The following is a 27,918-nucleotide window of genomic DNA, read 5'->3' on the forward strand; positions in this document are numbered from 1 at the left end:
CCTCAAATGCCAGGTTTGCTGACCACCTCCACCCCACCCACTGGCACGGCTAGGGGAGGCAAGCCTCTGTCTTGTCACAATTCTCCAGCTCCAGCCTTGTGCCAGGCACACAGGGGCTTCAGATGAACTGAACTGACTCAAATCCAAACTGGAATAAAATGAGTGAGAGGAGCCATCGCTTCTTCCCGGAGCATACACAAGCGAAATGTGATGTCAGGCAGGTCTGGGGAGACACCTTCATCCAGTCAGGGCAACAAGAATAATAGAGCACGTGGTATGAATAGAAAGGACTAGATGCCAACCTGCTCTGCTGCTGCTTAGGTGTCTGGTGGACTGCAAGAGTGGTCCCTGCAGAACAGCTGGGCTGATGTTTACATTTGTCACCCCCTACCCAGCTAGCTGCTAGTCCTTTCGGGAGCCTGGGGCAGGCAGAGGGGCCATGTGCCTGGGCCCCCTGGGCTGTGGCGGGAAGGCAGAGCTACCACTTGGCATTTGCTGCCAAAGGCCACAGGAAGCAGTCCAGTCTGAGCCAGGGCTTGGGACCTATTCCGCCAGCCGGGAGAGTGAGCACCAACCTGGAATGAGAGGAGGCATCCCTCGGGTTCCTTTGGCCAGGGCCTCTCTGTCCCTGGCTGGTGTGGCAGTAGTGAGCACAGGGCTCAGCATGAGGCAGAATGAATCCTTGAGTCCTGCTCAGGCTCCACCAGCCCAGGGGCTGGGGTGAGCCGCCCACCTCTCCACTGTCAGCATCCTCATCTGTGAGAAGGAAATAACAGTAATTAAGAGTGCCTTACTCAGAAGGGCTTGGTAAACTCAGAGAGAGAATGCATGTGAGCCGCTGGGCACAGTGCCCTGCACAGAGCTGGTACCCATCCATGGGTTACTCTTGTCACTGGGAGGCCACGTTACCTCTCTGTCGTGTTAGTTTCCTCCTCTGTAAAATGGGAGGTGGGAAGGAGTAAGTGTGACCAGCAGGTGAAGCCTCCAGCACAGTGCCTGGGACAGAAGCCCCATAAACAGGAGGATTGCAGCTCCGGTCAGTCCCTGCCCTCTTCTCTCTGCCAGGGCTCAGAGTGCGGGCTTGTGGCAGAGACCCAGGAAATGGTTGCAGAATTGCTGGATATGCCCATCTTTCTGTCCTTGTCTCTGAGTTTCTGTGTTTGGGATCTAAAGCAAGACTCCCCAAGCTGGCAGCCTCAGAATCTGCACTCTCCCTTTATAAACAATGACACTAAAGAACAGAGGACAGGCACTTGCCCAGGGTCCCACAGCCAATCAGTGGCAGAGAGGGGTTGGGATTTTCTGTCTCCACTGCCCGGAGCAGTGTCCACCAGACCTCCTTGCTGTCTGCTTTCAAACCTCTCCTCTTTGTTGCTAATCTGAACTTGCCTTTCAGTCTCTGCCTCCTTAGTAACCAGAGCCCAGGAATAGGTGACCAGCCTCAGCACCCCCAGGAGCAGAGACTGCCCCACTGGGGGAGTGTGGGGAAGGGCCCGGCGTGGGCCGAGAATGCAGGCTGCTCTGGGCCAGGTTGCCGACAGAGGAGCCAGTGTGCCCAGACATTGGGGCTTTGTGAGCTCTGAGCTCCTGTGTGGGGAAGGTTGTTTTGTTGACCTGACATTGTTTCAGGCTGACTGAGAAGCAGCGTCTTAACGCCCAGGGGTGAGCTCTTTGGAGCCAACCAGGGTCTTGGGGAGAGAGTGGCCAGGGTACCCTCTTCTGGAATAAGAAGAATAGGGGGCTGTCTGGGCCCTGTGAGCACTGAGCAGATACCCATGGGCAAGGCTGCAGAGGAAGAGCCAGTCCTGAGGGAGGACACCAAGAGAGGAGAGACGAGAGAGGAGAAGGCGCCGTGCAACTTGGAACCAGAGCAGAGGGGCCTGGCCAGAGTGAGAATGGACAGAGGCAGGACGGGGGCATCCACAGGCTGGGCCAGACCTGCCGGGAAGCTGGGAGCTCTGAGAACCCAGCCATCAACGCTTAGTCCACAAAGGAAGACCAGGAGAATCCCAGGGGCCAGGGAGGTGGGGGCTGGCCAGCCAGGGTGGGGTGGACCAGACTCACAGCTGTCCAGATGTGTGTGAAAGATAAATCTGTTTATTTGGCACCCAGTGGATGCAGAGCGGGTGGTGAGAAGGGCTCCTATGGCCCATGGGGTGGGTAGATTAGGAGGCGGGGGCATGAGTCAGGGGTTTGCAAGCTGCCCCTGGGGCGGAGGAACGAGAACCTGGCTGGCGCTGTTAGAGCTGGTGTGAGCTCAGCTGGTCACAGAGGGCACCAGCAACTGCAGGAGTTCCCGGAGGGACCCCAAGACTCGTGAGCAGGTGAGCAGGGCCCGAAGGGGCTAGGGTAGGTCCTGTGGTGCCTGTCATGAGGGTTTCTGCAGGTGCCCATCTAAATCTTTGTTCAAGTGGGCAGCACAGGTGTCCTGACCTACACGGGGGGTGCAGGTGGGTGGGGTGAGAACATTGCAGTGTGTGTTGTTACCCCTAAGGACACAGACCCGTTGGCACCTGCAGCTGGAGCAAGCTGGGCAGCCAATGTTAAGAAAACCAGCCAGTGTTAGGGAAAAGAGGCTGGCACGTGGCAGCAGAGGTGTGTGTGGCTGGTGTGTAAATGTTTGTGAGGGGCCCTGGCGGGCTCCGATTTACCAGCCTCTCAGGTCCTACAGATTCGGGTCCCACCCCCCAGTTCCCTGTTTCCCCCATGTATGGGGATCCCCAGGCCACCTCATCACCCTCTAAGGAGAAATGTCAGTTGACACTGCTTCCCATTGGGACATTTCAGGAAGTCTACCAGGGAGGCCTGGCACTGTCCCTACTCTAGGGAGTGTTTGGAGGGAAAGGAGTCTCCTACCACCTGAGGGTCTCAAAGCATTTCTGCTAAAGTCTATTGGAACTGGAAAAGCAGAAGTGGATGAAGATAGCAAGTCTAATCTTGATACCCAGTAACAAGGATAATGATGGCAAACTTTTACATAGAGCTCCTTATGTGCCAGGCAATATTTTAAATGCTTTATACACAAGAACTTAGGGCTGTAACAAGTCTGTGAGGTAGATATTATTGCCCCATTTTACAAATGAAAAAACTAGCTGAGAGGTTGAGTCGCTTGTCCTAGGTCACACAAGTCACACAATTAGTAAATGGCAGGGCTGGGATTTGAACCCAGGCAGTCCGACTGCAGAGTCCATGCTCTTAACCTCTAACCTAAACCAGCCAATAGCTGTTTTCTCTTCTGGGGGCACCTCAGTCTAATGATTAGAGGTGTAGCCAGAGTTTGGCAGGCCAGAGTTAAATCCTGTCTCTGATCTCTACCTACGAAAGGACTGAAGCAGGTAAACCTCTCTGAACTTCAGCTTTCTCATCTGTGAAACGGGGCTAATGACATTACCCACTTCACAGAGTGGTTTGGGATTATAAGAGATAGGGCAGTACAGCTTGACACAATGTGGGGGCAATTACACAAAGGTGGTGTTATGCCACCAGGGAGCCCTCCCTGCCATCTGGTCACTGCCTCCCCCAGCCTCTTCCAGCTGTTCTCCACCTCCTGGGCTCCAGATGCCCCGCTCGCCCTTATCTGCCTTACCCTGGCTGGGCGGCCGGTCAGGTGTTTGGTGCTCTTCCAGACTCAGGGCTGCGATCAGGGACCAGGTTCTTATCAGTGTCAGGCAGAGCAAGGCCTGCAGCTGGAGGGTGGCTGGGCCTAGTCTAGCAGTAGCAGCAATCTGGGTTATGGGTTCAGTCTCTAAGGTCCGGGATAAGCACAAGGCACCTACGTCCTGCCCTCTTCTCTCTCACTGATGTTTCAGAACCCTGGTAGGAAGCCCCTCTTGTTATACAGATGGAATGACCAAGACCTAGAGAGAGCTGAGAGCTGCCCAAGGCCTTTCAGCCAGTTGGGTCAGAGAGGCTGACTGAACCTCTGGATTCTCTGGTGCTAGAGGGCCCTTCCGACCATCCAGTCCTCAGATGGGAAGCAGGCCAGATTCCTTGAGTGGGATTTTTTTTTTTTAAGTGAGAGAAGGAGAGATAGAGACAGACTGTCGCATGTGCCCCAACCAGGATCCACCTAGCAACCCCTGTCTGGTTGATGCTTAATCAACCAAGCTATCCTCAGCACCCGGGGCCAACACTCGAACCAAATGAGCCACTGCAAGAGGGAGAGAGATAGAGAAGGGGGAGAGGGAGGGAGGAGAAGCAGATGGCTGCTTCTCATGTGTGCCTGGACCCAGGATCAAACCTGGGATGTTCACACGAAAAGCTGATGTTCTATCTCCTGAGTAGGCTGTCCAGGGCCATGGGTGGGATTTTAATCCCAAGTTTTTTATGGGTTTTTTTTTTTAATTTATTAATTTTAAGAGAGAGAGGAGAGGCAGGAAGCATCAACTTGTAGTAGTTGCTTCCCGCATGTGCCTTGACCGGGCAAGCCCAGGGTTTTGAACCAGCGACCTCAGTATTCCAGATTGACACTCTATCCACTGCACCACCACAGTCAGGCAACACCTAAATTTCAATACCCTTGAGAAGGGTGTTAGGGATCTGAGGCCCAGGCAGAGGCAAGGCCAGGGAAGAAAGAGAGCAAAGATGGGAGAAGAGGCAGGCAGGGAAACCGGGGAGAAGGGCACAGGGAAGGACAGAAGAGGGAGAGAAAGGATCTGTGATCAGCATTTTCCAGGGGCAAGTCCTATGCAGTAGGAACCTTCCCATTCTCAGGCTCTGGGTCCCTTCCGTTGCCACCACTGGTCCTACCACCCCAATGCAGAGAGCCCTCCCTTTCCAGTTTGGTGGGTCAGCACCCCCCATCTCTAAGGACTGCAGAGCCATCCATTCCTCAGAAAGGAAGTTCTTTGTACAGTTCTTTCTGTCTGTACTCCCTGCCCTACTCCCTCATTCAACACGGAGCCCGTCTTTGCCTGGTCCTAGCTCTGCCCCTTGCCCACCATTTCTCACACCTGGTTTATCCCTCTCCACCCCTCAGACTTTCACATCCTCCTGTTTCTAGGCCCAGTCCCAGTGCCCCCTCCTCCAGAGACGTTCCATCCCCCACCTGGCCAGACAGATCCTTGGCACCCAGCACATTCCGCTCCTGACTCGTGTTTGTCTGAGGGACATGTTATCTCCTGACCCACTCAGCCTATCCCATATTCACGGCCCTCTCCCCAGTCAGGGCTGGGAGCTCCTCGAGAGAAGGGACAGTGTCTTGTATTTGTCAACCTGACCAAATCTCTGCTGCTACAATGCCCTGTGCTGCAGTGGGTGAAGGGGGAAAGGAGGTCCCTCCATACCCGGCCTGGGGCAATCCTAGGGGACCTCCACCCTCCCCTTGGGCTCGTGCTCACATGTCTGTGGTGGGCATACCTTTCTCTCTGCTGGAGACACAACTGGAAGAATGAAAGCTCAGGACTCAATGGTCTCCTGGCTGGGTCCAAGTCACTGATTCCTCAGTCCCAGAGCCCCATGCCTGCAAGGGACATACATTCTTACATTCATTCAACATGGATTTATTGATTACTATGTATAACCGTTCTGTTAGGAGTGGGGAATTCAGGGTCTTTGAGATATGCAGGGTCTTTGCTCTCATGTATCTTCCCTTTTGGGAAATCATCAGACAGAAGTATATGCACAAATGAATCAAGAAACCAGAAAATGACCCTGGCCGGTTGGCTCAGTGGTAGAGCGTTGGCCCGGCGTGTGGAAGTCTCAGGTTCAATTCCCGGCCAGGGCACACAGGAGAAGCACCTATCTGCTTCTCCACCTCTCCCCCTCTCCTTTCTATCTCTCTCTCTCCTCCCCTTCTGCACCCAAGGCTCTACTGGATCAAAGTTGGCCCGGGTGCTGAGAATGGCTCCATGGCCTCCGCCTCAGGCGCTAGAATGGCTCTGATTGCAGCAGAGCAACACCCCAGATGGGCTGAGCATCGTCCCCTGGTGGGCATGCCGGGTAGATCTCAGTCGGGTGCATGTGGGATTCTGTCTGTCTGGCCTCCTCCCCCCCTTCCCGGCTTCTCACTTGGGGGAAAAAAAAGAAACAGAAAATGACAAATTTAGTTAGTGCATGTTAGGGTGGTCAGGGAAGGAATCTGAAGTAGTAACATTTGAGCTGAGATGTGAGAGGGGCTGATGTAGGGGGGAGGGGCATCCAGAATGTGGGGAAACTGCACGTGCAATGGCACTGTGGCAGGAAAGGAGGCCAATGGGATAAGTGAGAAGACAGCAAAAGAGACAGAGCCTAAGATGAGGTGGGAGAGAGAAACAGAGCCATCTCATCTAGGACCTGTGGGCCACTCCCAAAGATGTTACAGCCCCATTCCCAGTGCGAAGCAGTAATTTCTGGGAGAAGAGAGTGTGTTGTGGAGACTCTCAAAGAAGCTAAGCCTCTAAAGAGGGACAGGTCATGCTACCCTGGGGTTGGCCGAGTCCCAGGGATGGGCAGAAAAAGAAGTCAGGTGAATGGAGAAAGAAATCAGATTTGAAGGACACACCCATCCTTCTCCAACATCCTTACCAGCCAAGCTTCCTCTTCCCTGCACTGACCCATCTCTTGTGGCCCCTGCACACTGATCCTCATATCTACAAATTCAGTTCCTTTCTCCAAACCTCCACCCATACCACCTTCCTCTGACTCCACTGTCTCCCAATCCCCGGGATCCCCCCTCACTCTAATGCAGCCTCCTCTAAGGAGGGGCCGGGAGACCCCAGGATGCCCTGTGCTTCATTCAGCCTCTGTCCCTCTCCTACAGGGACCCGCAGCGCGGGTTATGCTGGGAGCTCGGATCCCTGTGGATAATTGGACAATCAGGACAGCACCATGGGGGATTTGCAGGTGAGTTTTTCGTGACATCTGCAGGGCTCCTACCTGGGGGCTCTGGGAACCTGGCTCTGAACTCCTACCTTTACGGAGACTCAAGGAGCCCCTCCAGCCCAGTCATGATGGCCACTTCCCACAGGAGGATTATGAAGAGGGCCTGGAAGAGATCCTAGAGCAGGAAGAGTATGAAGCGCCAGGCGTCCCTGTGTACCAGGAGGAGGCGCCGGAAGGTGAGCCCCGTCTCCCTTTCTTTGCTGGGTTGAGCTGCTGAGCCCCAGATAGGGACATTTGGAGAACTTGTCCTCCCCCCTTCTCTGAATTCCCTCCCCCTCTGCCCCAACCCCAAGGCCAGTTTTCCCACAATCCTGGCTGATTGAAGGATAAACAGAGTTTTGTTTTGAAATGATCACAGGAGGGGCTGGGGGTGGGGTCAGGACCAGTCACCCATCACCGTCACCATGTCCCTGAGGTTTGTGAGAAAATGGCAGGAGTCCACCTGCACCCAAGCCTGTCCGATGCTGGCTTCTAGGCCAGGCACTTGGCCTTGTTCAGGGAACGTTGTTCTGTTTGGGGGTCTAGAGGTCCTGAGAAATGGGGGCCCTGGGGATCCCTAGGGCAGAGAGACATCAGGAAACCTTCCTTGGTCTGTCCAAGGTCTTAGTTGGGGAGTGCCAAGCAGGCACCTATTTACTGTCAACAGGACTTAAGTGCAGGCAATTGGTAATGAAGACAAGAGGCCCCTCTGGGAAATGAGGGCTGGGGTGGGGGGTTTAGGGCAATATAAGGGCAGACCCCACCCTGGTGCCCAGAACGCAGCTTGGCGGCTGTGAGAAACTATGGCCTGGCAGAATTGTTGAGGCAGGTGACCAGGTCCCAGAAGGGGGCATGAAGAGGAAACCCTGAGAGAATCCTGAACATTGCCACTCAGGTTTCTCTGGTCACCCGGGATATGATCCTCCTGATTCTCACTGAGGATCAGTCCCAGGGTCCCCCACAATGCTCAGATGTGGAGTGACAGGCTGGGCCGAGAACGGGAGTGGGGAGCCACAGCCCAATGAGCAGCAGGGGTGGGGTGGGGGGACCAGGGTCCCAGCGGTACATTGCGCGGCACTGGTTTTGCGGCTGATGGCGGGGGCTCAGGACTCTATGGGCAGCACTAACCGGCCTCTGGATTTTCAGCTTACCTTGCCGAGCCAACAGCCACAGACTACCACACCACATCACAACCAGGCACCCACGAGGTGAGGACCCCCGCCTCCCCCCATTCTTCTGTATGCCCTTGGGACCCACCATTCTACCAGGGGAAGGGAGGAGTGGCGGGACAGGCACAGCTTCAAGCAGGCCATGAAAAGGCTGAGAAGGAGTGGGGACCCTGAGAAACCAGGAGAAGGGAAGAGGACAGCCACCCTGTGCAGGGACCCATGCCCCCTTCCACTGAGGAACAATCTTCAGGGCAGAGAGAAGCTGCCCACTGGAGGTCTGAGCCCACAGGCCCTGTGGCCCTGGCTGGGTTGTCAGGTGCTCCCAGGGGAAGCACAGAAGTAAATAATGCTCTCCTCTGGCCTGGTCCTTACATCTCCGTTGGCCCTAGACTGTCCAGCTGGTTAGGAAATTGGTTCTGCCCTTAGCTAGGCCCTTGAGAATGGCCACTTGGCTCCAAAGAAACCCAAGAACAAGCTGAACAATAAATACATCCACTCAACAGTCTGAAAGGCAGGAGATGACCCAATGACCCAATGACCCAAAGCCTTCCTGCCCCTTTCCCTCCTAAATGCCCAATCTAGCACTCCTTTTGGTCCAGAGGTTCCCAAATGCCTCTGAAATGGGGTCAGGGGCCTGGTCAGGAAGTGGAGGAATAGAGTCAGACAGAGGCAGATTAAGGTCAGTTGAGGCCCCCAGCACAGAAGAAAATATTGGGCCCCTTACATTAGAAGTGTAAAGTTGGGGTTTTGCGGGGCCCTTTAGAAGTCAAGGCTGAGGGTGCGCGCCTGGTGCACCTGCCATTAAATCCACCTCTATAGCCAGAAGTGTGGCTGTACCTAAGGGACCCTCAAGCATCTCCCCACACTTCCTACCTCACTTACACTGCAGGCTGGAGCTCTGGACCATCCCTCTGAGCTCAGGATCTGCCCCAAATGCTCCAGGGCCCTGGGCCTCCTACAAACATCTCTCAGAGTCTGCTGCGTGTCCACCATGCCCTAGGCTGCCAGGCTCCCGTGGCCCTGCTCTGAGCCTGGAAGATTAACTCAGGTCTGTGGGGCCACAGGTCTATGTGGAGCTGCAGGAACTGGTGATGGATGGGAAGAACCAGGAGCTGCGGTGGATGGAGGCAGCACGCTGGGTGCGGCTGGAGGAGAACGTGGGTGAGGACGGGGCCTGGGGCCGCCCGCACCTCTCTTACCTCACCTTCTGGAGCCTCCTGAAGCTGCAGAGAGCCTTTGCCAAGGGTGAGCCCCGCCGGGTCCCTCCGGGATCACCACATGGGAGGCTTGGTGGGGAGGAGGGCCATAGTCCGGCTGGCCAGCTGACCCCTTCACTGCCTGCAGGCACTGTCCTCCTGGATCTGCCCGAGACCTCCCTGGCTGGAGTGGCGAACCAGCTGCTGGACAGGTTTATCTACGAGGAGCAGATCCGGCCGCAGCACCGGGAGGAGCTGCTCCGGGTCCTGCTGCTCAAACACAGGTGCCCCTGCCTGCCTGGACCTGGTCCCCGCTCCCAGAGGGCCTACCTCCTGCCCCCCTGCCCCATGCTCGCCCTGGGAGTCCAAATGGACCGTCCCCTGCTAGTTTGGGGCCTACTTTTCTTCAAGGATGGCTCCTGCCTCTGACACCTCCTGAGGGGTGGCCATGCCTCCCTGATCAGATGAAGAGGGCAGACTCTTAAGACTCTTCCCTCCGTGTATTCTTCCAGCTCCATCTAGGCATCCCGGACAGGCCACCTGCTTACGTCCCGCAGCCTCCTTCAGCAGAGCCGGACTCTCCTCCTGCCCCGTCTCTCTAGTCTAGTCACTGGGAAGACCTGGTTAATCCCTCCCACCACCAGTGCTCTGCCCATGGCCCAACCCGAAAGCCGGCTCAGCCCGTGTCCCCTTTGTGTCCCGCAGCCATGCTGGAGACCTAGAGGCCCTGGAGGGTGTGAAGCCCACGGTACTGACCCGTTCCGGGGACCCCTCTCAGCCTCTGCTCCCCCAACAGCCCTCACTGGAGACCCAGCTATTCTGTGACCAGGTGAGGTCATACCAGGGGTGTCTGGGGAGAACCGGCAAGCCTCCCCCTGCACCTGGCTAGACATGAGAGTAGGGAGGGGAGGAGGCGGCTGAACGCTCTCCTTACCACCCTCCTTCCAACAGGGAGTGGGGGGCAAAGACGGCCGCTCACCATCTGGAGTTTTAGAAAAGATCCCCCCGGATTCAGAGGCCACCCTGGTGCTAGTGGGTAAGCAGTGGTGTCCCCTACCCGCTCACCCTCCACAACCCCTGCTTCCACCTCCTGGCCTGGCCCAGCCTGCTTCTCCCGAAACCTGGACCCCAACAGTAGCCCCCCCAGCCTGGCCTGACCACCTTCGCCACCCCCCCTCCCCCCTGCCCTGCAGGCCGAGCAGCCTTCCTGGAGCAGCCCGTCCTGGGCTTTGTGCGGCTGCAGGAGGCCGTGGAGCTAGAGAACGCAGTGGAGCTGCCTGTGCCCGTGCGCTTCCTCCTTGTGCTGCTGGGACCCGAGGCCCCGCACACGGACTACACCCAGCTTGGCCGGGCAGCCGCCACCCTCATGTCAGAGAGGGTAATGAGGGGCGACGCGGGCTGGGGGAACTGGGAGCTGAGCAGTAGTGAGACCCATTCTCCTCCCTGACTGGCTTGGGTCACTTTAGTTTCACTAGTTTGGCCCATTCCGTCTAATCCAGCTGCTTCTGACCTGTCTGGCCCAAGTAATCTGGCCCAGCCCTGCCTGACTTGGCTTGGCTTGGCCTAATCTGGCCCACTCTGACCTGGTTCTTCCTGGTCAAGACTGGCCTGGTATGGCCTAGGCTGCTCTGGCTTCATCTGGGCTGCTGTAAACCAACCGGTTTGCTTTAGTTCTTCCTCCTTTCCTCACTCAGGGTCGTGTCTGCCTCCCCCAAGCCCTTTCATAGTGGGAGATAAAGAAGGTGGGCAAGGAACCTGGGTGGCAGTGTGCTGACCCTCAGGGCTCCGGCTGTGGGCTCCCGGGTCTCTTCACCCAGCGGCAGGTCCAGGCAGCCCCAACGCTTTCTCTGGCCCCCAGGTGTTCCGCATGGATGCGTACCTGGCCCAGAGTCGGCAAGATCTGCTGTGCTCCCTGGAGGGCTTCCTGGACTGCAGCCTGGTGTTGCCGCCCTCAGACGCCCCCTCCGAGCAGGCCCTACTCAGCCTGGTGCCCGTGCAGAGGGAGCTGCTACGGAGACGCTACCTGTCCAGCTCTGCCAAGCCAGACCCCAGCTTCTACAAGGGCCTAGGTACCTGCCCTGCCCTGCCCTGTGTGGCCCAAGGGCTCACAGACCCTCAGACACCCCAACTCAACCCTGTGAGCCCCTGCCTCCCCTCCTCCCATTAAATACCCTGGCGTCCCTGTTCCTTGTCCTCACGCCACCAGCCTCTTTGGCCACCCATTCCCATCAGAGGACACCTCCTCACCTCGCCTCTCCCAAACCTCCCCGATACCCCCTATGACCATGGTCCTATTCTTCATTACAGATTTAAATGGGGGTACAGGGGTCCCAGGTGATCCAGATGACCCTCTGCGAAGAACAGGCATGCTCTTCGGAGGCCTGGTGCGTGACATAAAGCGGCGCTACCCTCGCTACTTGAGTGACATCACGGATGCACTGAACCCCCAGGTCCTGGCTGCCGTCATCTTCATCTATTTTGCTGCCCTGTCACCTGCCATCACCTTTGGCGGCCTCCTGGGTCAGTGCGCTGCCTTCCCCCCGACCCTTTCCTCTGACCCTCTGGCCTCTGCGGAGGTCCTGACTTCTGACCCGACCTGACGCCCTGGACCCCTGCATCAGCCTGCCCATGAAATGCCCCACTGGCCCCCGGAAATGATCTCTCGGGCTTGACCCTACCGTAACCTCTGCCTACAGGAGAGAAGACGCAGAACCAGATGGGGGTGTCAGAGCTGCTCATCTCCACTGCGGTGCAGGGTGTCCTCTTTGCCCTGCTGGCAGCTCAGCCCCTGCTCGTGCTCGGCTTCTCGGGGCCCCTGCTGGTGTTTGAGGAAGCCTTCTTCTCGGTAGCTCTGTTCTGGCCCCGCTGTGACCCTGTAACTGGCCCCACCTGCCTGATGCACAGGGCCGGGCCCACTTGTCTGACCCCGGCGCCCTCTGACCACCCCGTAGTTCTGCGAGAGGAATGGCCTGGAGTATATCGTGGGTCGCACGTGGATCGGCTTTTGGCTCATCCTGCTGGTGATACTGGTGGTGGCTTTCGAGGGCAGCTTCCTGGTCCGCTTCATCTCCCGCTACACCCAGGAGATCTTCTCCTTCCTCATCTCCCTCATCTTCATCTATGAGACGTTCGTCAAGCTGATCAAGGTGGGAGTGTGAACAAGCATGGGGATGTGCACGTGTGAGACTGAGCATAAATTATGTGCCTGTACGTGTCACTGCACACCTGTCTGCATGGCATTTGTGTGGCTGTGTTTTCACGGCATATGACTATGACCACATACATGTTGACACTTGCTGCCGGTATCCCTGCCATGACTTGGCAAGAGAGGGCCCCCCTATGTGTACACGTCCACACACAGTAACTCATGGGTAAGTATGTGTGTGAGACTGAAAGGGGACAATGCGTGCATGGTTGAGCAGCGGGAGGTATTGAAGTCCCTCCTCCCTCTGCTGCACTTGCCATCAAGAACCGAGGTCATGATGATGGAACCTCCTGTCACTTTAAACTATGCCTGCCTCTGTGTTTGCATTTTATATGGAGGGACGTTGGACACTATATGTCTGCCCCTCATTCTGTTGGTTGGTGGGTCTTCCCAAGTCCTTGAAGCGCTGTACTCCAGCCTTCTCTCGTCTCCCAGGCCCTGGGAGATCACACTCTCTCTCTCTCTCTCTCTCTCTCCCTCTCTCTCTCCTTCTCTCTCATTGCCTTTATGACCCACCCAAGCTTAACCTGGTCTTTACACCTGAAAACTAAGCTGTAGAATCCCATTGCCCCTCTGTTACCACGTCAGCTGAGGAAGAAGACAGGTGGATGGATGGTGGATGGATGATGGATGATTGACAGAGGTGGATGGATGGGAGGGAATAAGATGCCTTGGTTTTCTGCTGCAGATCTTCCAGAGCCACCCACTAAAGAAACATTATGCTCACAACGTGACACTAGAGCCCAAAGCTCAAGACCAGCTGCCCAACACAGCCCTCCTCTCCCTTGTGCTCATGGCGGGCACCTTCTTCTTCGCCATGATGCTGCGCAAGTTCAAGAACAGCTCCTACTTCCCTGGCAAGGTCAGCACACTGTCTGCACCTGCCCTTGCTTATACTGCCCTATCCCAGTCCAAAGCACACACCCCCACCCCCAGCTTCTCCAGTGCTATTAGCTCTTCTTCTTACCCCAGATTCCCATTCCCGATTCCAAGCCTCCCTGGTCCCTTCCTCATCCAGAATCTTACTCTTCAGGCAAGCCCATGTCCCTTTCTCAGCATGCCCAGGCTGAGAACCCAGTGGGGAACCAAGGACAGTGCTAGGAAAGGGGTGGAGAAATGGTGGGGCCAGGGGTGGGGCTGGTCCAAGGGAAGAAGAAACATTGGTCCAAGTACATTGAGGTGCAAGACAGGGCATTAAATGCCAACAAATCCCCTGGGAAAAGCAGGGTCCTCTGGGTGAAAATGGGGATGAAGTGGGGGCCAGTGGGAGGTGGGGAGCAACTGGGCACTCACCACTGGTTCCCTCACCTGCCTTCAGCTGCGACGGGTCATCGGGGACTTTGGGGTTCCCATATCCATCTTGGTCATGGTCACAGTGGATTTCTTCATCCAAGATACCTACACCCAGGTGACCCTCTCCTTCCACTCTCATTTCATTTCCTCAGCTTGCCCTTCCCCAGAAAGGCTTTCCTAAACCTGAAGCCAGCTAGAACTGCCCCATCCCTGCCTCCCCTGGGAGCCCCACATTCCCCCCACAGCATTTCAGGACCCCTCTGGCTACAGCAAGGGCCTGGGGCAGGTGGTCCTCTTTGATCCTTAACCCAGGGCAGCGGGGAAGAATCTGCTTTGGAACCAGGCAGATCTGAGTATGACTCTCACTCTGCCACCAAATGGTTGTGTGATTCACACCAAGTCTCATAACCTCTCTGACCCTGTTTTCTATCTATAAAGTTGGGATTAAGATATAGATAAAAGGTTCTATATTGGGACCGAATACAAAGGAGGTGCACAATATAAGTGAGTTCCCAAGTGTCCAGGACCCTGTCCCCCGTCTCCTTCCCCACCCCCTCCCCCCAGTGTTTTTACCAGCATCCCTTTCCCACAGAAACTCAGCGTGCCTTCAGGCCTCAAGGTGTCCAACTCCTCAGCCCGGGGCTGGATCATCCACCCCCTGGGCTTGCATTCCGAGTTTCCCATCTGGATGATGTTTGCCTCCGCTCTGCCAGCCCTGCTGGTCTTCATCCTTATCTTTCTTGAGTCCCAGATCACCACGTAAGAGCCAGGATGGGGCTGGGCCTGGGAGAGTCTGAGGCAGGGAAAGGGACAGGTTCCAGGCAGGCAACACTAAGGACTGATGCTATTTAGTCTCAGCAGAACGTGTGGTCCTCCCTACTTGCAGAAAGCATGGTCAGACAGGGGCAGGGCCAGGTTTTGTGGGACCTGACAATGTATAATTTGGGGAGCCTTTTTAAAGAAAAAGAACACAAAATGAGACTACAAAATAAGGTGCCGGATCTTGGAAGGGGCTTGTACCAGTGATGCTCCCTGGAGCCTATGCTTCATTAGCTTCAGAGTAAATCTGCCTGTGGATGTTCTAAGTGGTGTCTGGAGGCATTTCTGCTCTCAGAGTCTGGATTCTCAAGATGGGGTGGGAGGGAGGGGAGCAAGGAACTCCAGGGAGATAGGCACAGATGGATAAACTGAGGTACAGAGAAACTCAAGTATGGGGAAGGAAGGAGGGGGCCGCGGGGGTGGGGGGAGAGTCCTGCTTATCCCCTCACCCCCACTCCCCCAGGCTGATCATCAGCAAACCAGAGCGCAAGATGGTCAAGGGCTCTGGCTTCCACCTGGACCTGCTGCTGGTCATTGGCATCGGTGGGCTGGCCACTCTCTTTGGGATGCCCTGGCTCAGTGCCACTACCGTCCGCTCTGTCACCCATGCCAATGCCCTCACCGTCATGGGCAAGGCCAGCACCCCAGGGGCTGCAGCCCAGATCCAGGAGGTCAAGGAGCAGCGGATCAGCGGACTCCTGGTCTCTGTGCTTGTGGGTGAGTGAGGGCTGGCCACAGTTTATCACCTTCTGGCCCTGCCCCTGGCCTCCAGCCCCTGCCCCTTAGGATACAGCCCCCGCCAGCCCTCCTGACATCTCCCCAGTATGTTATTCACGTAATAGAATTCTGGAGGAGATGGGCATCTAAGCAGGGAGGAAGGAGGGCCTTCATTACTAAAACCTTCTCTAGACAGAAGTTCAATGAACTGTGGGTTCCAGCCCTGCCTTGCTGCTAACTCAGTAACCTTTTTTGTTCCCGAGCCTCAGTTTGCCTTTCTGCTCCATTAGACAGTTCATTATATGCCCCCTGAGGTTTCTCTAGCCCAGCTGCTCTATGAGTGATGCAAGAGTAGTGCTTCAGGCATAATCTGGGGGTGATGGAGGAGAAGACAGAGGGCCACTGGGCTTGATCCATGTCTACGGCAGCTGAGAGTCTATGCTGGGCAGCACTGTGGTCACTGAGAGAGGCCAGGGACGTTTCTTAAAGGAGGTGAAGCTGTTAGCTAGAGGAGGGTTAGGATTTGGATAAGTAGAGGGTGATGGAGACATTCTGGGCCGGGGGGGAGGAAAAAGGTGAGCTTTTCTCAATTCTGTGACACCCCCCACCCCCAGGTTAAAGGAATAGGCTTTGAAGTCAGGCGGGCTAGAGCTTGGCTCCCTGCCCTGCCAGTTACTAGCTGTGTGGCCTTAGGCAAGTTGCTTCACCTTTCTGAGTCTGTTTCTTCATCTCTAAAAAGGGGGCAGTTCCTACTAAAATGATCCACAGGAAGGGTTCCACATGGCACCCGTGGCTTCATTCCCCAGACCCTGCTGGTGCCGGTCAAGTAGGGCTGACAATTCCGGATCCTCCCTGCAGGTCTGTCCATCCTCATGGGGCCCATCCTGTCCTACATCCCCCTGGCTGTGCTGTTCGGCATCTTCCTCTATATGGGGGTCACGTCCCTCAGCGGCATCCAGCTCTTTGACCGCATCTTGCTTCTCTTCAAGCCGCCCAAGTACCACCCGGATGTGCCCTACGTCAAACGGGTACAGGGCCCTCTGGTTGTCTAGCCCAGGGTGGGGAGGGAGTACTGGGTGCAAGGGTAGGGCAGGCGATGACACCAGCCTCTGCCCACAGGTAAAAACCTGGCGCATGCACTTGTTCACGGGCATCCAAATCGTCTGCCTGGCAGTGCTCTGGGCAGTGAAATCCTTCCAGGAAACCTCGTTGGCCCTGCCCTTCGTGCTCATCCTCACAGTGCCCCTGCGCCGATTCCTGCTGCCGCTCCTCTTCAGGAACCTGGAGCTCCAGTGTGTGAGTGGCTGTTCCCACCCCTGCACCTCCAGGCGGGGGACAGAGTGGGGGTAGAAGGGAGGGGGCAGAGGGGGCAGGACTCCACCAGACGGGGTGAGTCTCAGAATTAAGGAGGGCAGAGAGCTGAATGGTTAAGGTCTGGATCTGGGACCTGCGTTCAAATCCTGACACTGCCACATCCTGGTGTAAAACCTGAAGCAAGTGGCCTCATTTTTCTGTGCCTTGAGTTTGCTTGCCTGTAAAAAAAAAAAAAAGTAATGACAGGGTTGGTGAGAGGGATAAGAGGCACACAGGGTGTGTTCCATGCGAGCTATTCTGACCACTAAGTGGCTGGTCTTATGGTCGTTTTAGAAGAGTCGCTCTTCCAGTAGAATTCTTCTAAGAAGTGACACAGGTCACTGTGGGGCTGCCCTGGTGAAGGAGTCCCCCGCCTGCCTTGTGGATATCTGCCCCCTGCAGAAGGCACCAGACCCCCAGGGGGTCCCTACCCTTTGGAAATCTCTCCTGTTGACCAACTCTAGGGTCTGCTGGACAGGACTAGTCCAAGGTTGAAAGAGAGCGAGGTCCTCTCCTAACTTGAGAGGTGCCTCCTGGTGCTGGGGGAAGGCTTGTCTGGCCGCTGGGCCACTCACCCTCTCCCTCCCACCCCATCCTCCAGCTTGATGCTGATGATGTCAAGCCAACCTTTGATGAGGAGGAAGGTCGGGACGAATACGACGAGGTGCCCATGCCCGTGTAAGAGGAGGGCCTGGGCCCCAGACCTCTCCACCATTCCACTGCGCCACTTTCTCAGGACAACCAGAAGTTCAGGGGCACCTCATGGGCTCCCAGGTCCCTCCTGGGGCAGCAGCTGAGGCCCTGAGGCCACAGGTGGGGGAAGGACATGTCTAGGAAACCTTTCACAATGGATAGACTGGCTTCTCTGGCTGGAAATGGCCGGCGGAGCCCACATTAGGGCATTCACTATATAGCCCCTCTGGCTGCCCCAGTGCCACGTGGGGATACCCTGGACTTAGATCTGAGTCCCAGTTCCTCATGGCACAGACAGGGGCGATGGCAAAGGAGGGAGTTGGGGGTGGGTGGGTTCAGGTTCCTGCTTGCTGTGTGACATTGAGAAAGTCCCTTAACCTCTCCAGCCTCTGCTTCCTCTTCTATAAAATGGGTACATTGATAATAATCTCCACATTATAGGATGGTTACTGAGGACCAAAGATAAATGTGATCAAAGGGCTCTGTAAATTCTGAAAGGACTATGATGCTGTAGTTATCACTCATCTTTAAGCCTGCCCAAGGTCACACAGCTCCTGAGCCATACAGCGGGGATTGGAACCAGGTCTTCTGATTCTGAAGACAGAGCTCTGTGCTCGACTTCAGTCATCCATCTCCCATGCTTAGAGATGCCCCTGCTGACTTCTCCTTTTCCCTTCTCTACTCCCACCCCCTACCTGGGACCCTCTTCTCTGGAGCAGAGGGAGGTGTCCTGGTGAGGGGAAGGTGTGGGTGAGGAGACAAGCAGGGCTGGGACTCAGGATTCCTAAGGGCTTGCTCCCCTTCCCCCGTGCTTTCGTCCACTCACCCATTCATTCCACATTTACTGAGCCCCTGGACCCTGTGGACACGGAAGTGACTGAGACAAGGCCTTGCCCAAGGATGGGGAATAATGGGCAACTCATAGTCTGTTCTAGATTTGGATGGGGGGGGAGGGAGGAGGTGGGGAAAGGGAGGAAGAATTTTAACTTATTGATTGTGCATTTCCTCAGAGCTGTCATTGTACTTTGGCTTCACCCAGGCCCAGGCCCCCCATTAGAGACCCACTGCCCCCATCATGGGGTAGAAGACAGGGGGTTCTGCAAAATATGGGCAAAATCTATTTTTTTTAAAAATTAAAATATAAAAAGAGTTGGATGAACTTGAAATGGTAAGAGATGGTTGAAACTGAGAATCATGGTGTGACAGAAAAGAAAGGACAAGCCCTGGCCGGGTAGCTCTGTTGGTTGGAGCATCTTTCCTGTACACCAAGGTTGCGGGTTCGATATTCGGTCAGGGCACAGACAAAAATCAACCAATGAATGCATAAATAAGTGGAACAACAAATCGGTGTTTCTTTCTTTCTCTCTCTCTCTCTCTCTCTCTTTCTCTCAAATAAAATAATTTTTTTTTTTAAAAAAGAAAAGAAAAGGAGGCTTTGAACTCCTGATGGAAGGCCCTGGGGCACATCCCTAAGGGCTGACAGCTGTCTCCCACCACTTCATTTTCTATGCTTCTATAAAACTGGAATGATAATGGTATCAATCTCTAGGGTTGTTATAAGGATTAAAGGAGATAGTACATATAAAGCCTTGCTTAACACAAAGCCTGGTCTCAGGCCTCAGAGGAAGAGCTCAATAAATGTTAGCCGCTGGTTTTGTTATTCTGCTCTGGGTGACTGACCCCTCCTCTCCCTCCCTCTGCTTCTTGAACACTGGGGAAAAATAGTCACCCACTTTGTTAGCACCCTTCCCCTTGATGCCTAGGAATACACTTTGCCAATAAATGCAACTGTAGTGGAGTGACTGCCTTGCTGAAATTCCCCTCCCAGAGTCCAAGGGGCCTTGGCTGGACCAGGTGGATGTAGTAAGTGTGGTGTGGACCCGGTGCAGGGCCGCAGCCCTGCGGGTCAAAGAGAGCCAGGCTGGGGGTGGCACTGGAGCTGGGGAGGGGCAAGGCTGCTGGCCCCGGAGCTCTAGGGACAGAGAGGGCCAGCGCACAGTGAGGTGCGGAGAGCAAGGGGAAACAAGTTCATACTCAGGACATCCTTCCTTTCTAGAGTAAGCAAGAGCCATCGGGGTGGGGAGAGGGACTGTAAAGGGGCCTGGCCCCTGCCTCAGGAACTGTGGACGTCCCCCACATCCCTTTGAACTAGTTAGTCCCTTCACCTGAACTCTTCACGCAGAGCAACATCTCTGAGAGGGACCAGCAGAGAGGAAATGCCGTTGTCAGTCACAGAGGAGCAGCATCTCTGACCAGCTTCCCACTAACCCCCACTCTGAGCCCTCTGGAGACTCCCTCCCCCCAATCCCTCCACCCTGCCTCCAGCCACTTCCAGCAATTTTAGGAAGCTTCTGGGCCAGGTGTCACCCAAGACCAGAGGGGAAGATGCCAGGACATACTCCCTTCCCACCCTCCCCAGCCCTCCAACAAGAGGTCAGTGCTGGACTGGGCCGCCTGGCTTCCTTCCCTGGATCTATATTTACTTGCTGCCTATCCCCAGCTGACCCCTCCCAGCCTGGCCAGAACAGCCGCTCAAGGACTGGAGAGATCCCGGAGCCCCAGGCAATCGCAGCTGCCCGCTTCGCACACACAGCAGCTTTGTGTCCCATTGCATTGGCCTGTCCAAGGCTCCCCAGAACCCCATTCCCTGTCTTGAACCAGAAAGGCAGCAGAAAAATGTGAAGACCACAGAAATCAATCAGAATCCGACTTCTGGCCTGGCCTGATGCCTCACTCCCCGCCCCCCCCAGCATTTCCTGCCCCTACACAGATGCCTGGGGTGCCCCCCTCCCTGCATTTCCTCTCATGGAAACTCCCCCAACATGAATTAACTGCCACAATAGGGTCCATCCTTTTAGGTGAACACAAAGTAACTCCACTCCTGGAAAGGGAATAGTTCAACAGAAGCTAAAAGCTCTAAACCTAAAGATATTCTTTGCAGAACTATCTATGAAAGCAAAACACCAGAAAGAACTCAAATTCTCAGAAATAGAAGAACAGTTAGTAAATCACCCTACATCAATATAAGGAACCACAAGCAGGCCTTAAAATTAATAATAATGGGCCTGACCTGTGGTGGCGCAGAGAATAAAGTGTTGACCTGGAAGTGCTGAGGTCGCTGGTTCAAAACCCTGCACCTGCCTGGTCAAGGCACATATGGGAGTTGATGTTTCCTGCTCCTCCCCATCTCTCTCTCTCTTTCTCCTCTCTCTCTCTCTAAAAATTAATAATAATAAAAAATGATGGTGGCGCAGTGGATAAAGCGTCGACCTGGAAATGCTGAGGTCGCCAGTTCGAAACCCTGGGCTTGCCTGGTCAAGGCACATATGGGAGTTGATGCTTCCTGCTCCTCCCCCCTTCTCTCTCTCTCTCTTCTTTCTAAAATGAATAAAAAAAAATGACGATGATGATGAAGAAGCTGTTGGATCAGCTTGATGCAATCACATAATCCTGGGTGTTGGAGGCCATGGGTTTTGGAATTCCAGCTTTGTGATTCAGTAGGGAGTCGGACAAAGAACTTCCTCTCTGAGCTCAGTTTTCTACATCTGTAAAACGGAGATAATGAGATCACAGACCTACAGGTCCTAGCCCAGGGCTGGCATTTGGTGAACAATAGTTTATTCCTGTTACTTATGCAAGACACAAAGTGTTATAACTGTCATGGTGACAACTATGTAGAAAAGTATAGTGTGCACAGGAATGAAGGTTCGGGGTTTAAACAAAATTTAAGTGTCATGATGATTGAATTATAGGGGATATCATTCCCCCCTCTTCTTTTGGACTTTAGGGTTAAGTTAATCATCTTCCTTAGTTCCGGGCAAATAATAGCATATTAATGATTCTTTCTTTTCTTTTTTCTTTCTTTCTTTCTTTCTTTCTTTCTCTTTCTTTTTTCCTTCTTTCTTTCTTCCTTCCTTCCTTCCTTCCTTTCTTTCTTTCTTTCTTTCTTTCTTTCTTTCTTTCTTTCTTTCTTTCTTTCTTTCTTTCCTTTCTTTTCCTTCCTTCCTTCCTTCCTTCCTTCCTTCCTTCCTTCCTTCCTTCCTTCCTTTTTGTCCTCATTTCCTATTCTTATTTTCTTTCCCCTCCATAGACAATGACTCAACCATTTGTGTGTGGGGGTGTGGGTGTGTGTGAGACAGAGACAGTGAGAGAGACAGGGACAGATAGGGACAGACAGACAGGAAGGGAGAGAGATGAGAAGCATCAATTCTTCATTGCGGCTCCTTAGTTGTTCATTGATTGCTTTCTTGTATGTGCTTTGACCAGGGGACTACAGCAGAGCAAGTGACCCCTTGCTCAAGTGGCAACCTTGGGCTCAAGCCAGCGACCATGGGATCGTGTCTATGATCCCACACTCAAGCCAGCGACCCAGTGCTCAAGCTGGATGAGCCTATGCTCAAGTCTGCCCCTCAAGGTTTTGAACCTGGGTCCTCCGCGTCCCAGTCCAACCACTGCACCACCACGTGCTCAGGGCTCAAACATTTTTTTTTTTTGTATTTTTCTGAAGCTGGAAACGGGAGAGACAGTCAGACAGACTCCCGCATGCACCCGACCGGGATCCACCCGGCACGCCCACCAGGGGCGATGCTCTGCCCACCAGGGGGCAATGCTCTGCCCCTCCGGGGCGTCGCTCCGCCGCAACCAGAGCCACTCCAGCACCTGGGGCAGAGGTCAAGGAGCCATCCCCAGCGCCCGGGCCATCTTTGCTCCAATGGAGCCTTGGCTGCGGGAGGGGAAGAGAGAGACAGAGAGGAAGGGGGGGGGGGTGGAGAAGCAAATGGGTGCTTCTCCTATGTGCCCTGGCCGGGAATCGAACCCGGGTCCCCCGCACGCCAGGCCGACGCTCTACCACTGAGCCAACCGGCCAGGGCCTCAAACATTTTTTTTAAAGGTTTTATTTATTCATTTTAGAGAAGGGGGAGGGGGGGAGGAGCAGGAAGCATCAACTCCCATATGTGCCTTGACTGGGCAAGCCCAGGGTTTCGAACCAGCGACCTCAGCGTTCCAGGTCGACGCTTTATCCACTGCGCCACCACAGGTCAGGCGTCAAACATTTTTAATGTGTATCTTTTGGTGTGAACATGTTCTTGAAGATATATATCATTGATACTGTTTTAAATTTATTATAAAAGATTTAATACAGCCCTGGCTGGAGGTTGCTGGTTCAATCTCGGTCAGGGCACACACAGGAACAGATTAATGTTCCTGTCTCTCTCTTGCTCTCTCCCTTCCTCTCTCTAAAATTAATACAAAGTAAACATTAAAAAATATTTAATGCATACACCAAAGTAAAAACAGTAGTACAATAAACCATTATATACTCTTCTCCCAGACTCAATAATGATCAAGGTTTTGCCTTGAAGTTTGCTTAAACCTTTGCCTAATAAATACATTTGTTTCATCTTTCTCATTTTTCCCTTCACTGAAATAAATACTTTAAAGTCCACCATACTCTGGTTTCTCTTCAGATCATATAAATCTTTTACCTTTTAAAGTCCATACCAGCCCGACCAGGCAGTGGCGCAGTGAATAGAGCGTCGAACTGGGATGCGGAGGACCCAGGTTCGAGACCCTGAGGTCGCCAGCTTGAGCGAGGGATCATCTGGTTTGAGTAAAAAAGCTCACCAGCTTGAACCCAAGGTCACTGGCTCGAGCAAGGGGTTACTCAGTCTGCTGTAGCCCCGCGGTCAAGGCACATATGAGAAAGCAATTAATGAACAACTAAGGTGTCGCAACGAAAAACTGATGATTGATGCTTCTCATCTCTCTTTGTTCTTGTCTGTCTTCCCTATCTATCCCTCTCTCTGACTCTCTCTCTCTGTCTCTATAAAAAAATTAAATTAAATTAAATTTAAAAAAATAAATAAAGTCCATACCAGACATTATGCCATTTCACCCCTATATATATTTTTATTTTTATTTTTTCATTCAGTGAGAGGAAGGGATGTGGAGACAGATTCCTGCATGTGCCCCGAACGGATCTACCCAGCAATACCACTAGGGAGCAATGCTCTGTCCATCTGGGGCATTGCTCCAATGCTCAGCAACTGAGCTCTTCTTAGTGCCTGAGGCAGAAGCCATGGAGCCATCCTCAGTGCCTCAGGCCAGCTCACTCCAATGGAGCCATAGCTGCAGGAGGAAGAGAGAGAGAGAGAGAGAGAGAGAGAGAGGAGAGGAGGAGGGTGGATAAGCAAATGAACACTTCTCTTGTGTGCACTGACTGGGAATCAAACCCAGGATATATAGGTGCTAGGCCAACGCGCTACCACTGAGCCAACCAGCCAGGGCCTTACTCCTATATTTTTTAGCTATGCATCCCTCCAACACTGAACATTTTCTTACCTAATTGCAGCACCATCATCACACCCAACAAAATTAGCAATAAGACCAAAAAATAATACCCAATTCATAATCACATCTCCCAAAATGTCTCTTTGCAGTTGATTTGTGGTGTGTGTGTGTGTGTGTGTGTGTGTGTGTTTCTATATATTATCAGCGTTGTGTTATAGTACTCGCTCTGTTGGTCCTCTTTTCACCCAGCACTGTGGTTTTAACCAGCCAGGTTGCTATGTGAACATGGAGTTGCTTTAACTGCTGCTTGGTTCTCTGACAGGCATCCCCCACCTTTGGCCTCTCCATTTCTCCAGGGAGGGACACTCAACAGCACCCAACCCCTCCCCCTTGCAAATGATGCTATGTCTAAGGCCATACCACCCTGAAAGTGTCCAATCTCATCTGACTCAGAAGCTAACGATGCTGTAGCCTCATCCACAGTCTTATCCTCTTAGGGTGAGAATTCCTTTGGGTTTATGCCTAGGAGCCTGAAGTGGATTTACTAGATCATAGGGTATAAATATATTTGTCTCAATTATACTAGATACAGCAATACTTTTCTCGACAATGCCTGCAACAGTCCCTGCTCCCACAGGTAGTGCAGGAGTTTCCTATATTCCCGTATAATTGACATTATCCAGCTGTCTGATTTTTGCTAATCTGACCGAGCTATTATCTCACTATTGTTTTACTTGCATTTCTCTGATCACTAAAGAGTTTAAGGGTCTCGGCATTGCCGATTGTTTTTTTTGTTGTTGTTGTTAGTTTGTTTTTTTAATTTTTATTTATTTATTTATTACAGAGACAGAGTGACTCAGAGAGAGGAATAGACAGGGACAGACAGACAGGAACGGAGAGAGATGAGAAGCATCAATCATTAGTTTTTCATTGCGCGTTGCAACACCTTAGTTGTTCATTGATTGCTTTCTCATATGTGCCTTGACCGCGGGTCTTCAGCAGACCGAGTAACCCCTTGCTGGAGCCAGTGACCTTGGGTTCAAGCTGGTGGGCTTTTCCTCAAACCAGATGAGCCCGCACTCAAGCTGGCGACCTCGGGGTCTTGAACCCAGGTCCTCTGCATCCCAGTCCGACGCTCTATCCACTGCGCCACCGCCTGGTCAGGCTATTGTTTTTTTAATATCTATTTCCTCTTACATAAATTGTCTTCTCATATCATTTAGTCCTATTTCTGATGAGGTTGATGCCTTTTTGGGTGTTGATTTGTAAGAGATCCTGGAAAGTTCTATCCTTTGCTGATTTTATTTTATTTTATTTTATTTATTTATTTATTTATTTATTTATTTATTTATTTTAGAGAGGAGAGGGAGACACAGAGAGGAGAGACAGAGAGAGAGAAGAGGGGGAGGAGCTGGAAGCATCAACTCCCATATGTGCCTTGACCAGGCAAGCCCAGGGTTTCGAACCGGCGACCTCAGCATTTCCAGGTTGACGCTTTATCCATTGCGCCACCACAGGTCAGGCCCTTTGCAGATTTTAGACCTTGCAAAAATATTCTCCCATTTTGTCATCTTGCTCTTACCTTTGCCCATCCCAACTGGACAGAAATCTTTCCTTTTGATTTAATTAAATGTATCCAATAGCAAGAATTTGGACATGATTCAGTAGGCACTAGGGAGTCACTGAACTGGGGAGTGACATGAAGTGAGTCACTTGGGAGCTATATACAGGGAAATTGGCTGCAAGGAGGTAAATTGGGAATCTACAAGTAAGTGAGCCAATAGCAGACAGGTGGACACCAGCCCCTACCTTCGCAGGCGCTCCAGCCAGGTGTTCAGCAAGAGTAATGAGTCTTCTGCAGGGAGCGGTGGGAGCAGGAAGGGGGCAGGGTTAGGCAAGGCTTCCTGGAGACAGAGACATTTGCTTTGACTCCTGAGAGTCAAGTAAGAGCTGGCCCAGTAACAAGAGAGGGGGACTGTCTTCAGGTAATAAGGGTTTGAAAAATGGAAAACATCCAAGAAATATCCTGAAGATAAAGTGGGTGAAGTTGCTCAGCAAAATCAAATAACATTGTGGAAATCCTGCTGGATTGGCAAGCCACATGGTGACCACAGAAAGTTGTTTCTTTCCTAGGCACCGGGGCCCAAAGCCAGATGACAGAAGGTAAGGAAGGAAGGGCTGGTAAGGAAGCAGAAGCAGAAGGTGAGAGCCATGGTCTGGGAGTTTGGCAAGAGCAGGACAGGCAGGGAGCATCCAGTTGACCTTTTCCCGGGATGAACCAGAGAATATTCTGCAGGCTGGGAGGATGCATTCATAGCATGCAACCATCTCTCTCTTTCCTATAAAACCTATCTTTATTTATTAAAATTTCAAAAAGGATACATGTATATTATAAAATTATACTTAAAATTATGGAACTATTTAACATAGAGAATAAAAGCCTCCGATAACTGCCCCCAGTAACCACTGTTAATAATTCAGAGTATATTCCTCCAGCTTTGTTTTTATGTAACACTAATTTACATATATATTTTAGTAGGGCATATATAATTTTTAACAAAGCTTCAAGTACATAAAGCAAAACTGATGGAACTGAAGGGGGATATAGATAAACCCACACTCATTGTAGGAAACTATAAGCACTCTCTCAGTAATCCACAGACAAGGAGACAGAAAATTATTAAGGCTGTAGAACACCTGGAGAGCATTATCAACCTACTCGGCCTAATTTATTTATTTATTATTTTGTCTATTTATTTGAGAAAGGAAAGAGGGAGAAGGAGAGAGAGGGCAGGGGGAGAAGCAATACATAGTAGTTGCTTCTCATATGTGCCTTGACCAGGCAAACCCATGGTTTCGAACTGGTGATCCCAGCATTCCAGGTTCCTACTTTATCCACTGCGCTACCACAGGTCAGGCTACTTGGCCTAATTTATATTCACAGAACATTCCAACTAACAATAGCAAAATATTCATTCTCTTCAACTGCACATGGAGCATTCACCAAAATAGACCATATTGTGGGCCATAAAATAAACCTTAATAAATGTGAAAGAAATGAGATCATAGAAAGTATATTCTGCCCTCACCAGTTGGCTCAGTGGTAGAGCATTGGCCTGGAGTGTGAATATCCCAGGTTCAATTCCAGGTCAGGGCACACAGGAGAAGCGCCCATCTGCTTCTCCACTCCTCCCCCCCTCACTTCTCTCTCCCTCTCTTTCCCTCCTGCAGCCATGTCTCGATTGGAGCGAGTTGGCCCCAGGTGCTGAGGATGGCTCCATGGCCTTACCTCAGCCTAAGATAGCTCAGTTGCCAAGCAACAGAGCAGCGGCCCCAGATGGGCAGAGCATCAACCCAAGATTAGGGGGTTGCTGGGTGGATCCCAGACTGGGCACATGCAGGAATCTGTCTCTATCTCCTTGCCTCTCACTTAAAAAGAAAAGAAATATTTTGTGATTATAAAGAATTTCCAATACCCATAAAGTGGTATAGTGTTATTTGAAAATGAACTTAGATTAGTTTTTAATATACCATATTTCCCCGTGTATAAGATGTACCATTTTTCTAAAAATTTTGGGTCTAAAACGGGTGCATCTTATACAGTGGTTGTAGTTTTTTTTACTTTCATTTCTCATTTTTTCATCCAGATGAGGAGTTGTATGAATTTTATGATGAATAAAACCTGAGTTCAGCCTGACCAGGCGATGGTGCAGTGGACAGAGCGTTGGACTGGGATGAGGAGGACCCAGGTTCGAGACCCCAAGGTCGCCAGCTCGGCGTGAGCTCATCTGGTTTGAGCAAAGCTCACCAGCTTGGACCCAGGGTCACTGGCTCGAGCAAGGGGTTACTCGGTCTGCTGAAGGCCCACAGTCAAGGCACATATGAGAAAGCAATCAAGGAACAGCTAAGGTGTCGCAACAAAAAACTAATGATTGATGCTTCTCATCTCTCTCCGTTCCTGTCTGTCTGTCCCTATCTATCCCTCTCTCTCTCTCTCTGTCCCTGTAAAGAAAAAATAAATAATTAAAATAAATAAATAAAACCACAAAAGGCAGAAAACAATGTGGAAGACAAAAATAAAAAAGGCAGTAAATAGCCTGACCAAGCGGTGGCGCAGTGGATAGAGTGTCGGACTGGGATGCAGAGGATCCAGGTTCAAGACCCCGAGGTCGCCAGTTTGAGCGCAAGCTCATCTGGTTTGAGCAAAAGCCCAGCCTGAACCCAAGGTCGCTGGCTCCAGCAAGAGGTTACTCGGTCTGCTGAAGGCCCACGGTCAAGGCACATATGAGAAAGCAATCAATGAACAACTAAGGTGTTGCAACGTGCAATGGAAACTAATGAT

The 27,918-nt window shown here is 52.6% G+C and overlaps 1 protein-coding gene across 3 annotated transcripts; it reads left to right on the plus strand.

The window, feature by feature from the left end:
- Window positions 1–2,184: 2,184 nt before the first annotated feature.
- On the plus strand, window positions 2,185–18,667 carry SLC4A1 (solute carrier family 4 member 1 (Diego blood group)). 3 transcript variants are annotated; one of them, XM_066363979.1, is made up of 20 exons: window positions 2,185–2,324; window positions 6,740–6,822; window positions 6,947–7,037; window positions 7,987–8,048; window positions 9,074–9,254; window positions 9,354–9,489; window positions 9,911–10,034; window positions 10,157–10,241; window positions 10,399–10,583; window positions 11,064–11,274; window positions 11,513–11,725; window positions 11,902–12,050; window positions 12,157–12,351; window positions 13,099–13,272; window positions 13,729–13,818; window positions 14,296–14,462; window positions 14,986–15,239; window positions 16,098–16,267; window positions 16,359–16,535; window positions 17,194–18,667. In XM_066363979.1, exons 2-20 carry the CDS (start codon window positions 6,808–6,810, stop codon window positions 17,272–17,274), a joined length of 2,760 nt encoding a protein of 919 aa, XP_066220076.1. In that variant the 5' UTR covers window positions 2,185–2,324; window positions 6,740–6,807; the 3' UTR covers window positions 17,275–18,667. The 3 variants fall into 3 exon arrangements, with proteins under 3 accessions (XP_066220076.1, XP_066220077.1, XP_066220078.1); XM_066363980.1 differs by lacking the exons at window positions 2,185–2,324; window positions 6,740–6,822; window positions 6,947–7,037 and adding an exon at window positions 7,605–7,665; XM_066363981.1 differs by lacking the exons at window positions 2,185–2,324; window positions 6,740–6,822; window positions 6,947–7,037 and adding an exon at window positions 7,677–7,735.
- Window positions 18,668–27,918: the final 9,251 nt, after the last annotated feature.

This window comes from Saccopteryx leptura, chromosome 2, assembly GCF_036850995.1.
Source record: "Saccopteryx leptura isolate mSacLep1 chromosome 2, mSacLep1_pri_phased_curated, whole genome shotgun sequence".
Classification (NCBI taxonomy): domain Eukaryota; kingdom Metazoa; phylum Chordata; class Mammalia; order Chiroptera; family Emballonuridae; genus Saccopteryx; species Saccopteryx leptura.